The sequence below is a fragment of the Erpetoichthys calabaricus genome, chromosome 4 (assembly GCF_900747795.2).
Source record: "Erpetoichthys calabaricus chromosome 4, fErpCal1.3, whole genome shotgun sequence".
Taxonomy (NCBI): domain Eukaryota; kingdom Metazoa; phylum Chordata; class Cladistia; order Polypteriformes; family Polypteridae; genus Erpetoichthys; species Erpetoichthys calabaricus.
Genome location: NC_041397.2, coordinates 84,517,419 through 84,534,637, shown reverse-complemented (window position 1 = coordinate 84,534,637; position 17,219 = coordinate 84,517,419). Strand labels below are relative to the sequence as shown.

General features: G+C 38.3%; 1 protein-coding gene across 1 annotated transcript in view; it reads right to left on the bottom strand.

Moving 5' to 3' along the window:
- Positions 1 to 17,219, bottom strand: part of mycbp2 (MYC binding protein 2) — a 412,376-nt gene that overhangs the window by 222,630 nt on the left and 172,527 nt on the right. Inside the window, 3 exon segments of the mRNA XM_051926880.1 lie at positions 5,973 to 6,056; positions 6,292 to 6,426; positions 17,029 to 17,120. Of these exon segments, the coding sequence (XP_051782840.1) occupies positions 5,973 to 6,056; positions 6,292 to 6,426; positions 17,029 to 17,120 (311 nt within the window).

The following is a 17,219-nucleotide window of genomic DNA, read 5'->3' as shown; positions in this document are numbered from 1 at the left end:
AAATATACAGTAAAGTCATGATCTTCTCTATAAAATAATGCTCTGCCAGTTAAATCACTCCAGTTGTTAAAGTGGAGAAGGTTAAAGTCCCTTTGCATTACAAACACTACATGGTTAATTAAAGAATGAGATCATAGGTATAAGTAGTACAAATTAGGTAATGGTGCAGAGTTGTTCCCTCACTCTTTTTTAGACAGTCAGGAGTTCAGCCTTATGAAAAGACTCTGGAAATGCAACTTTCCCAAATATGAACAGTCAGCTGAGGTAGTGTGTGCCACTCTCATTGGGAGTATACCAGGTGCATTTTATTTTTTTTTACTATTATCATTTTTTTCAGTTTGTGACTATATGCTGACATTTTCATAAAAATGCCACTGTTTTACTTTATATGCTGTATACAGGCAGTTCCCAGGTTATGTACGAGATAGGGACTGTAGGTTTGTTCTTAAGATGAATTTGTATGTAAGTTGGAAGAGGTACATTATTTTAATAAATGCTATTGTTGACCGACTGTAACCAAGTGCTCTGCCAATGAATGATGGTGTTTCACCTCTCTCTGAACTAATTACTATTTTCCATGGTGATGGTTTTTCTCTTCTTTACTGTATCACCAGCACTTGCATCAGATTTGTGTTTCAGAGACATTGTTGAAGGGTGAAGACAAAAGGTTAAGATGAGCTCTTCTGCACAGCACTGTACAAGCTATCACAACAGGAAGGCACCCCTCGTCAGCACGTCTGGCGTACTGAACAAGAGACAGCTTCCTGCTATGTACGTAACAGTACAAGCAGGCTTGCTATTGAGAATGAATGGGGGCAGCGAGGGGAGATTCACCATTCACTCACCACACAGTCACCTCCACTTGCATGCAGTATGCAGCGTCTGCCCACCAAGAACGAACAGGGTACAGCCAAAGGCGGGTAGTGAATCGCCTACCACTGCCCCCATTCAACAGGCAGCCACCCGAGGCACACTATACAATGCTGTCGCCCGCCACCCCATTCACCTCAATGACCTCCGTTCAGCCACAACCGGGTCACCGCTTGCAGGATCACCAGCCGCCCACCGAGAACAAATGGGGCAGTCAGGAGCAGTAGCTGCGGCGGCATGGTGGGCGGGCAGCGAACCGCCCCTCAAGCCTCCGTCATGCACACGAGTGGTAGCTGTGGCCCCAGCGACTATGGACCCCGGGTCACTGCTTGCCGTGCACCCAGCCACCCAATGAAAATGAATGGGGTGCTGCTCCAACCGCCCCATTCATCAACCAGAGCCGCTCGAGGTACACTACACTGCGCGAACAGCGAACTCGCCCCCTACAGCCACCACTTGCAGCGTCCCCAGGCCAAAGATGACGGAGCGGCAGTTACTGAGGAGCCTGCGTCACGTCCCCCAGACACATGAAGGAGCAGCCGTGGCCCCATTCATAAGTCGTATGTCCATAACTTGGGGACTATACTATTGGGGAATATACCTTGGTTCACAAACGTCTCGGAACACGTACAAATCGGTTTACGACCAAAAAGTTCGCCAAACTTTTGCATCTGTTCACGACCACACACTTGGTATACGAACAAGCCAGTTTCCCTTTCGGTTTGTACGTGTTCAGTCTCTCCCTGTGCATTTCCTGTGTAGCGAGAGAGAGAGAGAGAGACACACACAGGCGCGCGAGAGAGACACACACACACACAGGCGCACGAGGAGAGAGACACACACACACACACACAGGCACGCGAGGAGAGAGAGACACACACACACACAGGCGCGCGAGGAGAGAGACACACACACAGGCGTGTGAGAGAGACACACACATACACACACACACAGAGGATTTTTTCAAATGTTCATTTTTTCCCCCTGTGCTTAAAACTCATTTAAAAAAAAGTGTTTTTAGCCAGCGGTTGATAGCACTATAGTGTGAACTATTGCAGTGTTACTTTTCTCTGTTGTTCAAGGTTTTCTCAGTGTTATTCAATGTTTTTACATTTAGTTTACTATTACGCTGTGCATTCTATGGTATAGTTAACTATATTTGTGCTTAAAAACTTAAAAAAATATATATATTTACATACAGTTCGTATGGTCTGGAACGGATTAATTGTATTTACATACAATCCTATGGGTGAAATTGCTTCTGTTCACGAGCAAAGTTTTGGAACAAATTATATATATATATATATATATACACACACACAGTGATCCCTCGCTATATCGCGCTTCGCCTTTCGCGGCTTCACTCTATCGCGGATTTTATATGTAAGCATATTTAAATATATATCGCAGATTTTTTGCTGGTTCGCGGATTTCTGCGGACAATGGGTCTTTTAATTTCTGGTACATGCTTCCTCAGTTGGTTTGCCCAGTTGATTTCATACAAGGGACGCTATTGGCAGATGGCTGAGAAGCTACCCAACTTACTTTTCTCTGTCTCTCTTGCGCTGACTTTCTCTGATCCTGACGTAGGGGGTGTGAGCAGGGGGGCTGTTCGCACACCTAGACGATACGGACGCTCGTCTAAAAATGCTGAAAGATTATCTTCACGTTGCTACCTTCTGTGTGCAGCTGCTTCGTGAAGTGACATGCTGCACGGTGCTTCACATACTTAAAAGCTCAAAGGGCACCTATTGATTTTTCACTGTTTTGTTTTTCTCTGTCTGTCTCTCTCTCTCTCTCTCTCTCACCCTGCTCCTGACGGAGGGGGTGTGAGCTGCCGCCTTCAACAGCTTTGTGCCGCGGTGCTTCGCATACTTAAAAGCCAAACAGCCCTATTGATTTGTTTGCTTTCCTCTCTGTTTCTAACAGCCTGTGCTCCTGACGCGCACTCCTTTGAAGAGGAAGATATGTTTGCATTCTTTTAATTGTGAGACAGAACTGTCATCTCTGTCTTGTCATGGAGCACAGTTTAAACTTTTGAAAAAGAGACAAATGTTTGTTTGCAGTGTTTGAATAACGTTCCTGTCTCTCTACAACCTCCTGTGTTTCTGCGCAAATCTGTGACCCAAGCATGACAATATAAAAATAACCATATAAACATATGGTTTCTACTTCGCGGATTTTCTTATTTCGCGGGTGGCTCTGGAACGCAACCCCCGCGATGGAGGAGGGATTACTGTATATATATATATATATATATATATATATATATATATATATATATATATATAGTTATAGTACTGTGTAAAAGTTTGCAAACAAAGAATGCTTTCAAAAATGGAAGTGTTAATCATTTATTTTCATCAATCAACAAAATGCAGAGAATGAACAAATGAGAAATCTAAATCAAATCAATATTTGGTGTGACCATCCTTTGCCTTCAAAACAGCATCAATTCTTCTAGGTACACTTGCACACAGTTTTTGAAGGAACTTGGCTGGTAGGTTGTTCCAAACATCTTGGAGAACTAACCACAGATCTTCTGTGGATGTAGGCTTCCTCACATCCTTCTGTCTCTTCATGTAATCCCAGACACACTCGATGATGTTGAGATCAGGGCTCTGTGGGGGGCCATACCATCACTTCTTGTTCTTCTTTACGCTGACGATAGTTCTTAATGACTTTGGCTGTATGTTTGGGGTCGTTGTCCTGCTGCAGAATAAATTTGGGGTCAATCATACGCCTCCCTGATGGAATTGCATGATGGATAAGTATCTGCCTGTATTTCTCAGCATTGAGAACACCATTAATCCTGACCAAATCTCCAAGTCCATTTGCAGAAATGCAGTCCCAAACGTCCAAGGAACCTCCACCATGCTTCACTGTTGCCTGCAGACACTCATTATTGTACCGCTCTATAGCCCTTTGATGAACAAACTCCCTTCTGCTACAGCCAAATATTTCAAATTTTGACTAATCACTCTAGAGCACCTGCTGCCATTTTTCTGCACCCCAGTTCCTATGTTTTCGTGTATACTTGAGTCGCTTGGCCTTGTTTCCATGTCGGAGGTATGGTTTTTTGGCTGCAACTCTTCCATGAAGACCACTTCTGGCCAGACTTCTCCGGACAGCAGATGGGTATACCTGGTTTCCACTGGTTTCTGCCAGTTCTGAGCTGATGGCACTGCTGGACATCTTCCGATTTCGAAGGGTAATAAGCTTGATGTGTCTCTCATCTGCTGCACTAAGTTTCATTGGCCGACCTCTATGTCTACGATCCTCAACATTGCCCGTTTCTTTGTGCTTCTTCAAAAGAGCTTGAACAGCATATCTTGAAACTCCAGTCTGCTTTGAAATCTTTGTCTGGGAGAGACCTTGCTGATGCAGTATAACTACCTTGTGTCTTGTTGCTGTTCTCAATCTTGCCATGATATGAAACCGTCTTCCACAACCTCACCTTGGTAGAGTTTGGCTGTTCCTCACCCAGCTTTAAGCCTCCTACACAGCTGTTTCCATTTCAGTTAATGACTGTGTTTCAACCTACGTGTGACATTGATGATCATTAGCACCTGTTTGGTATAATTGGTTGATCATACACCTGACTATATTCCTACAAAATCCCTGACTTTGTGCAAACGTACCTATAAGAATTGATGCTGGTTTGGAGGCATAAGGTAGTAACACCAAATATTGATTTGATTTAGATTTTTTCTTTTGTTCGCTCACTTTGCATTTTTTAAATTGATAACAATAAACAATCATCTTAATACATAATTTGCCTGCCTCCTCACTCACTCACGTCTGTCCGAAGCCGAATGCACAGTCACCTTCTGCGCATGTCCGAAGACGAATGCGCAGTCGCCCTCTGCGCAGCTGCCCGAAAAACCTTACGAGACCGACATCCAACCCCAACGTCGCGGCAGGCGGTGGATTTACGGCCGCAAAAATTCAAAGAGAAAGGCGACTTCGATTAGAGCTCTAGAGGCCTGAAAGGCGATTTCGACTACAGCTCGAGGCCTAATTACGCATTCTGTTTCAATTACGCATTCATTCAATACACCTATATCAGGTTTGTGGTGCTTATACTTATTACTATTCCATATTGTACTGGAACATTCATCATTCAATATTATACTATAGGCCTGGAAAATTAATCAACTAACAGTACAAGCCTGTATAGTAATGAATAAAGCGGACTACAATCATTACGAAACAACTTCTTCGTTACTTATCATTTGTTCTTCATACACTGCTGACACAAACTCGTGCCTGTTTCATCTTACGTTGTCGAAACGGGCTCTTTGTCTAGTTATTTATATTTCTGAAAGCATTCTTTGTTTACAGCATTTTTTCACACCTGCCTAAAACTTTTGCACAGTACTGTATATATATGTGTGCATGTGTATAATGTGTGTATATATATATATATATATATATATATATATATATATATATATATATATATATATATATATATACATACATACATACATACATACATACATACATACATACATACATACACACACACACTGTATACCCTGCATCACTGGAACCAATTATGAACAGGGAATCAGTTCATCGAGGCTGTTCACACACACACACAACCACTAATAATGGCCCAATTTATTATAGGCAATTGACCCAAAATGCATGTCTTTGGAGATGTAAAATGGAAAACAGACTACCCAAAAGAAAATTCACACAGATATGGGGAGGACATACAAAACTGGACAAAAGAGAAAGGGAGTGAGGGCATGAATGTTGGACAAAGAAGCCAAAAAAACATTGTAGATGAAATGTAGTAACATATTGTGGGCTGTTTTACAACATTGGGATTATTGTGGCCCATTGAATTTATGAAAAGTGCAGGGATACAGGAAAGAATCTACTGTAAGATCTAGCCTAGTTTCTACTGTTTATTACTGTTAACAATAAAAATTAAACCTATTGTATTCTAAAGATTAACTCAAACAGATATCAACTCTTTTTCAAATCTCTAACTGCCTATGTAGTTATGAAAAATGCACTAGATTAGGGGAAAAATGCATTAGATAATTAAGGAATAAAACAATAATATTTACGTAGCATTTACTCCATACCTGTATAATAGCTGTGGTATCTGACCAGCATTTACATCTGTGCCATTATTTGATTTCTTTGAACTTTTAAATTGAAAGACCACACTGCAAAATTAAAGTAACAGATCAAAACACATGAAAAATCCACCATAAGACAAACCAAAAATGGGAAGCAAAAAGTAAATTAGATCTTACTACAAAAAACTGCATGAGTTTCAACAATAATGGAAAACAAAGACATTATTTTTCAAAAAAGATAGAAATGCAATATCGTAAAATGTATAATTTATCAAAAAGCTGGCAAACTAGAAATGCATTGAATTCAAAATGTATGCAATACCCATCATCTGTTGTGATGGCTGCTTGTCCATGTGAGCCACAGTCACTGCTTGGTCCAGAGACTCTTGCCCATGCCACATACCACCAACCAGACTGCAGAAGAACAGGTTCATCAAACATCATGGCATACTTTTCTCTGGAAGCAGAAAACATTTTGAATTTAACATGCAACGGTTACTAAACCCGCAGCCTAAACACAATACTCTTTGTATACTGTAGCTACTATGGGTAGCCAGTATTTGTGGGACTTTACACATTATTATTATTCCATAAATTCAAAACATGCAAATTTCTGAATTCAAAAACACAAACTGTTGATATCTTATTATAAGGTAAATTAAAAGTACAAGGCAATACACAATCCAACATCACAGTCGGGACAATGGTACCGTGATTCCTTGCAGATTTTCTTTCCAGAAAGCTTTTGAACAGCAAACGTCACATATGCGATTGACATGAGTATCATTTTAGGATTCATAAGAATCACTTTTAATATCACTGATCATTTCAGTTTCATAACCTGAACACAGATTCACTTAGTCATCACTGCTCGTAGCACTGTCAGGAGCATGCAACACCTGGGCTGCTGAGAAATGTTTCTTTCAAGATACGTGGTCCTGTCAGTTATGTAAGACATCTTTATATTGTTTTCTGAGCAATGGTCTGCACAAACACTGCTGGCACTTTTACAGCCCAAGTAATCCTTGGGTCTGACACTTATGCGAGATGTGTGTATACAGTTGTTCATACAGTGACACTCAGGACTAATACTTTTAGGACTGCTTTTATAGCCCGAGTGATGTTCTGGTCTAATGCTAAGGAGGTTAAGAGGAGTCTGTAGGCGAGAAACTAATGATATTTTAAGATAAATTGATGATGATATTGGGAATGCTTGGGCAGATATGTGCCCTTCAAAATATTCTTGTTGATGAAAATGATCTCAGTAATATAAAACCAACTGGGCACTGTGTCTGCACTGAAGGTCATTTAGAAACACGACACATGGAATTTCTAGGTTTGGACATTGAACATTAATGCATGTTTTGTGATTTCTTAAACTACTTATAGGTGCTTCATCAACATTTTGAACAGCAGAACCACTATGAAAACACATGTTTTGAAATTAAAAGCACCTATATTAAGAAGAGCCATTTGGAAATGTATCACTAAATAAGAACAATCTAAAAAATAAGGGTATTTTAAAATGAAACCTGCAATAATTAAATGTAATTACCTCACATTATTAAATCAAAATTAAATGACACTGTATTTCATGATAGTTATAAAACTTTAATTTAATTATACTGTATTTAATAAGTCCATAGTTTGTGAAAAAATGCATAACACCATTGCACTTGTATGTGATTTATTTAATGTAATTTTTCATTTTATTTATTTAACCTGTAGTTAAAAATGGAAGCTGCCTGCTGTTAGTGAACCAGCAATAAAATGTTAATAGAAGGTGGCATGCTATACTGCAATAAAGAAGTCTTTTTTTTTTCTTTTTCTTTTTTTTAAGCATGATGACAGAATTTTGACAATCTCGCTAAGAAAATGGTACTGCTGCCACTCCACTCACTTTTTAAAACTGCACAGGCTGTTTGTTTACAAAGTTGATATACCCAACATGGGCCATGCATCAACAAAACTGAGCTTGACATTCCTGCCTTAAAGGGTATTTAATGGTTTAAACAAACCTTACTTTTAAAACAATAGTGGACCACTTTAAGAGTTTGTGTATACACAGGGGTCACCTGGTTTGTTCAAAATAATAAGAAATCTGAAATATCCAAGTATTATAGCTAACCTTAAAGATACAGATATTTCAGGAAAAAAACACTGTAATATTAAGGAAATTAATAAAAATGTCAATATAGCACATTTCTTCTATCATACAAAAAAAATAACATTACTGCACCAAGAGATAACCAAAATTCCTTTAAGATAAAGGACCTCATGTATAATGCCATATGCAGAATTCATACTAAAACATGGCGTACAGACAAAACTAGAAATGTGCGTACGCACAAAAAATTCAGATGCATAAAACAGTGCATATAGTTCTATGTACCTTCCCTTAATAAATCACAATCAACATTAATTTTAACATTAATGCACGCAACTACAGCCCCATGCCGACTCCTCTCAGAATTACGCCTATTTGATTATGCAAATCAATATAAATAGCTCCTTCCGTTTAGTCTTTTGTTAAAATACAATGGCAAAACACATGTAAAAGAGAAGAATTTGAGAGAATGCAAAATGGAGGTCTTGCTCAGTGAAACGTAGGCATGGAAAAACGTACTATTTGGTGGCTTAAGCAAAGGCATAAGCAACTAAAGGAAATTGATGGAGTGGTACAGCATGGCAGACAAACCCAAAAATCCAAATTCATAAAGTCGCGCAGTGCACGAAATCAAAAAGAAGTGGTAACATATTAAAGTTGACGTGAAAAGGCGAGTTGCAGCCCACCGTCTGCATGCAATATGGAAGCGTATTAGGGCCACAGAGAAGGAAAAAAAAATATGGACACAGTGGGAGGAAAAAAGGTCTATGTCGAGATTAAAGTCAAAATGCAGACTTTAATCTTGAAATGTCCACTTTAATCTTAAGTTTATTTTGTCATTAAAGTAGAACATCATAAACTTCATCTTAAAATCTCTTAATTTATTAGTTACTCAAACTCCATCATAAAACAAAGTAGCACATTAAATGCTACATGCTTCTTAAACGGGCTCTCTCTTACACCAACAGGAGTGCATAGCGAGCGATCGCCACACAGAATACACTATATTCATCATATTCTCTGAACATTTTAGAATACTAAGATGTATATCATTTCATGGTGAAATGCATTAAAATAAGAACTAAACGTGGGGCCTGGTGGCCCTGCAGTAGCACTGCTGCCTTACAGTAAGTGGGTCACATACTGGGTGTCCCCTGTCTGGAATTTGCATGTTTTCCTAGGTTCCCTTGGTGTGCTTTGGTTTCCTTCCAAGGGCATGCAGGTTAGGGGATTTGGTAATGCTAAACTGATACTACTAGTGTGTGTGTGTGTGTGTGTGTGTGTGTGTGTGTGTGTGCACGTATTCACCCTACAATGAGATGGCGCCCCATCCAGGGATTGTTCTTGCCTCGCACACAATGCTTGCTGGAACAGGCACAACCCTGGCTGGATAAATTAAACATGTATGATTTATAAATGTTCCTTAAAATTTCTGAACACTCAGTGTTCTACATTTATAGCTAGTTTTAATATCACAAAGACATTTATTGTGTGGTGATTGGTTATGTGGGGAAAGAAAACAGAAGGATAAGAACTGGGGTTTGGCATGTTTGCTAGAGACAGCACAGCTGCTTTTGCAATTACTTTTTAGAAATATTGTGGCGAGGTGTACTGGGAAATTAATATATAGCGTCAATTTAATATGACTAAATCCCCTAACCTGCATGCCTTTGGAAGGAAACCAAAACATGTGGAGGAAACGGCACTTCTGCCATTCCACTGTGCCCCCACATGCTTAATTATTAACAGTATACACTATTTAAATGAAGTTAACAATTTATCTGTAAAATGTAATATATACTGTATATACATATATATATATATATATTTAATGCATTTCATCATAAAAGTTATATGAAGTATATATACATTGTAGTATTCTAACAGCATACAGCTCCAAGAGGATAGACTTTGGAAATCTAAATCAACAAAGAAGCCAGTCATCATCATGGGACAGGAAATTAGTATGATTCATAAATATGCATGGTCTTGTAATTCTTCCATTTGGGATGTCTTCTAACAACTCTAAAGCAGGCATGGTAGTTGAATAGTTTGGGGGTGTCACTCATTTTTAAAACCAAGCAGAGACGTGCACATGCATGGTCTGAGGTTGCCACAAAAATGTTTTTATGCATCTCGATGTTAGCCTGAAAACAGGCATATGCCAACATTTTATGTGTGTACACACTGTTTATACATGAGGTCCAAAAACAGCAGAAATGGTGTACTGTTATGCCCAATTACAGATGATAGAAATATATCTTCTGAGTATACAAGGCATTTATAAAGCCAGAGGACTGTATTGAAATGTCTTTTATACAAATTATTAGTTATAGGAGATGGTACATAACATTTTATTTCAAAATGTAAAAGTAAAAATAAAAATCACAACTTTTGTCAATTTCTTCTCTTTTTACATAAATCATACCCTCCAGTCTCAATATTCTGACTAATATCATTTCCCTTTGAAAAAGAGAACTATAATTAGAGTACTACAGACACAGAACTGTATTATGCACCAGAAGCACAATTTCAGTAAATGTGTACTTTATATAGACACACAAAAAATTCTGTACAATATCTACTTGTACACAACATACAGCAATTTTTAATAGGGTATACTTTTTAGATAGAAGTTCCATCCCCCCACATAAATGTAAAGTATATAAACAAGCTACCTATATTACAAAAATATCTGAAGAAAACAAAGTTATGCTTTTGTATTTTGAAGTCCAAAACTGTATATTATAGAATAATACTGCATTATTAACAATAACAATTATATTAAAATCATATACTGAATTACTTTTGCCACAGCATTTCAGTATTGGCTATTGCACATTTGACAAAAATCAATAAATTAGTAAAACCTACAGAAACCACTGAGGCAAGTTTAAACTGGGCACTGAAATGGCATACCTCAAATAAAAGATGTGTGGGGTTGTGCTACATTAATAAAAAAGTATTATTGGAATTATACAAATATAGCATCTTATGGGTTGTAAAATAAAAAAGTAATTACATTTTTTTATTATACAAATTGCATTGCAAATAATACAATTTGACCATCGATCAAACAATGGTGATCACAGTTATAAGGCATGTTGGATGTTTTAATAGCAAATAAAATGGCAAAAAACATTCAGTACTAGTTTTTCTTATATAAAACCCAAGTCTTTAAAGGCAGTATTGAGGAATGAGGTTAAACTAAGTGGATTAGTGCATGAATGTAAAGTATTTTTGTCAAATCTTACAATTTTAAATATGTATGAGATACTTCTGCCAGATTCACACTTGCTCTATCCTTTAAAATTGTATAAGATATAAGCAGTCTTTCCAGCTTCCACACATCAGCTTTTAGTGCACACTTTACAAGACTTGGAATATGATGCAAATATATCTGAGGTGGAAGTAGTGCTGACTAATACCAGCAATAAATAAAATGAATTTTTTTTTTTTTTAAATATAATGGCTCTGGACAGTGGCAGCTTTTTAAATATTGCACTGTTCTGTATACAATACTACTATAAAAACCAACAATTCATTAAAAATGTCTTATTAGTGCAAAAACACCATTCTAATAATAATAATAAAAATAATACTATATTTTATTTATTCATAGGTGCCTTTCTAAGCACTTAAGGACCCCGAACAATAAAAGATAAAACACACATTATAAACAAAACTAAAAAAAAAAACAAAACAAAAATTAAAATCAAGCAGAGCAATTATAATCAAAGAGAAAAAGCAGTCTTAAACAAATGAGTTTTAACATTACATTTGAAAAGTGAGAATGAATCAATATTTCTAAGCTCAGACGGTAATGAGTTCTAAAGCTGGGGAGCAGAATAACTGAATGCTCTGCTCCCCATGGTGGTAAAACGGACGAAGGGGACAGTCAAGTGGATGGAGGAAGAGGATCTGAGGATGCGGGAGGGAATGGCAGCATGGAGGAGATCAGACAGATATGGAGGGGAAAGTTTGTGGATAGCCTTAAATGTTAACAGGAGAATTTTGAAGTCAATATGGAACTTAACTGGAAGCCAGTGAAGCTACTGCAAGACGGGAGTGATATGTTGAGTAGACGGGGTTCTAGTAATGATGTGGGCAGCTAAATTCTGAACCAGTTGAACCTTATAAAGAGATTTACGAGAAAGACCAAAGAACAGGGAATTGCAATAATCGAAATGAGAGGTGACAAGGCTATGAACAAGGATTACAGTTGTATGGGGAGTGAGGGAGGGGCAAATATAATTAATGCTACGCAGGTGAAAATATGCAGACCGGGAGATGTTATTGATGTGGGACTGAAAAGATAGAGTAACATCAAGGATGACACCCAGACTCTTAACCTGTGGGGAAAGGGAAACAGAGGAATTATCAATAACAAATTAAAAAAATATATCAGTTTCGAATAACATTGATTTTGTACCAGTGAGGAGAACCTCAGTTTTGTCACTATTTAATTTAAGAAAATTTGAAGAAAACCAGGAATTAGTTTCTGTTACGCAGTTAGTAAGCGAGGAGGGTGGAAAGGAAAATGTAGGTTTGCTAGCGAGTTAAATTGGGGTGTCATCAGCATAACAGTGGAAGTTAATGCTATATTTATGAAAGATATTGCCAAGGGGAAGGAGGTAAATAATGAAGAGGAGGTGCCCCAGGACAGAGCCCTGGGGCACACCTGAAGTAACAGTGGTGGTTTGGGATGTGAAAGTTTTAAGCTGAATAAACTGAGTGAGGCCTAAGAGATAGGATCTGAACCAATCTAGTAGAGTGTGCGTAATGCCAATCGAACATAATCCATTGAGAAGAGCAGTGAGGCAAATAGTGTCAAAGGCTGCACTCAGATCAAAAACGATGAGAATAGTAATTAAACCAGAATCAGCTGCCATAAGGAAGTTGTTAATAATTTTGATAAGTGCTGTTTCTGTACTATGGAGGGAACGAAAACCAGACTGGAACTATTCATTATTTTATTTTAAGATTATTTTAAGATAAATGAGAATTAATTTGAATAGCCACTATTTTTTCAAGAATTTTGTAAATAATGGGTAGATTAGAAATCGGACAAAAATTACTGAAATTAGTAGGATCGGCACCAGGTTTTTTCAGTATTGGGGTTATTGCAGCAGTTTTAAAAGATGAAGGAACAGTTCCAGTGGTGAGAGAGGAGTGAATTATAGCAGAAATAAGAGGAACGAAAGAAGGGAGGCAGACTTTAACCAGAACTGTGGGGAAGGAATCCAGGTGACAGGTGGATGGCTTAGACTTATAGATGAGATCTGAGATTTCTGAGAAAGTAGGAAGCTGAAAAGAAGAAAATGAATGAGTAGATGGATGAAATTCAAATGAACAACTGGAGGAATCCGTACCGAGAGACTGGTGTATCCTCTGGATTTTTTCATTAAAAAGGACATAAGAGAATTGCAAAAATCACTTGAATAAAGGTAAGAAGGTACAGAATTCAGGGGTTGTGTGATATTTTTGAGCAATGAAAACAATGACTTGGTGTTACCTTTACTGGAAGAAATTATGCGAGTATAATAGTTATATTTGGTTTGAGCAATACAGTCCTTGTAATATAGTATATGATTTTTTTACATCTCTTTGTGAACTAAGAGTCCAATTTTTTTATATAACCGGCCTTTGGCTTTCAAAAGCAGAAGTTCAGGTGTGAACCAGAAAGCAGAAAAAGAGAAAGAAACACATCTAGTTTTTAACGGAGCGAGAGAGTTAAGAATACCAGAGTCCAGTGTTATAATGCGAGACCAGTTCTTCAGAGGTGGATAGATTATCAATGTCCATAAGGGAATCAATGCTAGAGGAAAGCAGATCCAAGCTAATATTCTTAATATTACGGAAAGACATGAGACAGGGAAGCTTAGTGATAGAAAGAAGAAGTTTAACATTGAATGAAAGATGAAAATGATCAGTTATGGGGAGTTCATCTGCAATGCAATGAAGGGGGATAACTCCAGAGCAGCAGATCAAATCCAAAATATTTCCTTAAGAATGAGTGGGAACATCAGTATGCTGCTGGAATCCAAAACTCTCAAGGAAGGATGTAGTCTCTAGTAAGAGGGACATTGGTATTATCCATATGTATATAAACCCCCCCCCCCCCCAAGAAGTACAGTGGAAACTCGGTTCACGAACGTCTCGGTACACGTACAACTCGGTTTACGACCAAAAAGTTCGGCAAACTTTTGCCTCGGTTCACGACCACACACTCGGTATACGAACAAGCCAGTTTCCCTTTCGGTTTGTGCACCGCACGTGTTGCATTGTTCTCCGTGCGTGCGTGTTTTCGCTGTGCTCTATTTCATTTCCCTTCCGGTTCGTACGAGCCAATTACTGTATTTAAGCACATGTTCAGCCTCTCCCTGTTCATTGTTCTCAGTCAGACGTGCGTGCTTTACCTGTGAACTCTTTGTGCTCTACAGTATTTCGTGTGCTTTTGCAGTTAACCATGGCTTCTAAGCAAGTGAAGAGTGGTGAGAATCTAATTGAGACTTAATTATGAGAAGTGTTGCAATGTTACTTTTCTCTTTTTTCAAATGTTCATTTTTTCCCTGTGCTTAAATCTCATTTAAAAAGTGTGTTTACAGCGATCGGGTTGTAATGCTATTAGCTTGAACCCCTGTAATGTTACTTTCTTGGTTGGCTTTTAAATAAAGTTCGGATTTGTTCAAATGTGCTTAAAACTCATTTAAAAAGTGTTTATACGGCGATCGGATTGCAAGGCTATAGCACGAACTGCTGCATTGTTACAGAGAGAGGTTGGGGGGGGCTCACATGCCGTTAAGAGAAAGAGAGCTAGAGCCTGCGTGTGCAGCTGAGAGGAGAGAGGGGCTCGCATGCTGCTGAGAGAGTGAGAGAGAGCCTGCGTGTGCAGCTGAGCAGGGAGCCTGGGTGTTTGTGTAAGTGTTATTCAATGTTTTTACATTAGTTTACTATTACACTGTGCATTCTATGGAGTAATTAACTATATTTGTGCTTAAAAAGCTTTAAAAAAATATATTTACATACAGTTCGTACGGTCTGGAACGGATTAATTGTATTTACATACAATCCTATGGGGAAAATTGCTTCGGTTCACGACCAAATCGGTTTACGACCAGAGGTTTGGAACGAATTATGGTCGTGAACCGAGGCTCCACTGTATTATGTTTACTGTTTTTCTTACACACCTATCTATTGTTTCATCAAAGTCACAAAAAAAGTCATTCTTTGATTGAACATGGGTGGTAAACAGTTGCAATAATAGTAGGAATAGGTCCAGTCAATTGACACACAATCGATTCAAAAGAGCTGAAGGCAGGAACAGACAACAGGACTTTCCATTTCTCATGATAAATTATTGCGAGACCTCCTCCCCAGATGGAGGCATGGGGTTGACAGATGTAAACAAACCCCGGGGGTATGGATTCGTTAAGTTGGGAAAAGTCATGCAGTTGTTGCCATGTCTTGGTTAGACAGAAAAAGTCAAACCTACGATCAGTGAGGAGATCCTGGATGAGATGCCCCTTGTTCATAAGTGAGCGGATGTTCAACAAACCGAAGTTGACAATGGCGTTATCACATTCGGCAGCGGTGTTAGCCGACTGAGCTAGGCTGGCTAACACACTATGGTTAGCCACCCTGCCTATGTTACGTGGAGGATGTTGATAGCTGGACCAGATTGAGTTTATTATTTTCGAGGTGTCAGCCTGGAGACTCCGGCAGAACCCACGGTGGATACATCTCAGATGAGGGATGCATACAATGTCCAGGTAGAGATACAGTGCAATCAGTGGAATCTTGGACAGGTGGAAGCGCAGTCGGAGGAGCTCAGCAACTGAGTACTGAAGCAGGCCCGTCGCAGGTTGGATAGCAAGCGACACGAGGGACCAAACAAACATGAACCAAGTAAATATCCTACCAGTCCACATTGTAGGTGAGAACGCAGACAACTCAGACATCTGGAGAACAGAATCAGGTAAATCTCAAAACAGGGTTAGGCTGAAAATAGTCCAATACACAGCCACACTGAAGTGTCAATAAAATAACCAGTTGAGCTAGAAATCATCAGTCTAGCAGTAAATAACTGAAAAATAATACTTAAAGAATATGTTTGCCGAAATGAAAACAGTTACTCAGTCCATTAAAACGTAAACTAAAAAAAAAAAAGTTAAAAAGTTAAAAAGTTAAAGGCGAGCAGCGGTGACCAGTCCCACCAGCGTTCGCTCAACCGGAAGTTATGTATTCAGTTCTGAAGATTCTTCTCTTTAGGCACGTTAAATGCTGCATTACAACAAAGGATTACTACAGTTTCAGCACTGTAATAAATCTCACATCACAAAACAGTTGATGAAAGAAATAGACATTTTTCATTGTGCACAAAGGAAGAACAGTGCTAAACAATGAAAGATTATGTCCCCCCCCCCCCCCCCCCAAGAAATGACTTAGCAATGAACCAAGTCAAAACTCTAAGTCCAGCTTATATATGAATATTTAAAATACCAGAAATCTCTGCATCTCATAATAAATAACACTCTACAACTAAACCAAAATACTTCTACTTCTGTAACTTCAACATTAACACCAATATAACACAACTCTAATCAAACAGAGAAATAAACAAATGAAGTTTTCCCACTCAGCATGAAAATCATGTCATTCCTCTGAATAAGCATGGATTTTAAAAATAAAGCAAACAAATGAAAGCAGCTTTTTACTTTCATACTAATTACACTTTGACTTGATTGGCATATCAATAGGAATCTTTATTCAAAATTTTTTTTTTAAATATACATGCTATTAAATGTCAGTGTTAAATGCTTAGCTCTCAAAGATTCTAACAACATGTTAGAAGTAAAATTCAATGCAAAGGGAAGCTCATATTTGCAATGCAAGAAATAGCAATAAAAAAGTAGTTAAACACACAAACTATAGACAATGAAACCCACATACCTGGCTGCACAATCATAAGCCAAAACATCAGTTTCTGCCAAGAGATCACCATCAGTTTCATGGTCCCCTCCATCTGGACCCAGCTCAAAAAGCTAAGGAAGGCAACACATTCAGTTAATACGTAGTTTTAAGAATGCTATATTTTAAAAGGCATTATTTAAAAAAAATACAGATCCATCCCATTAAAATTC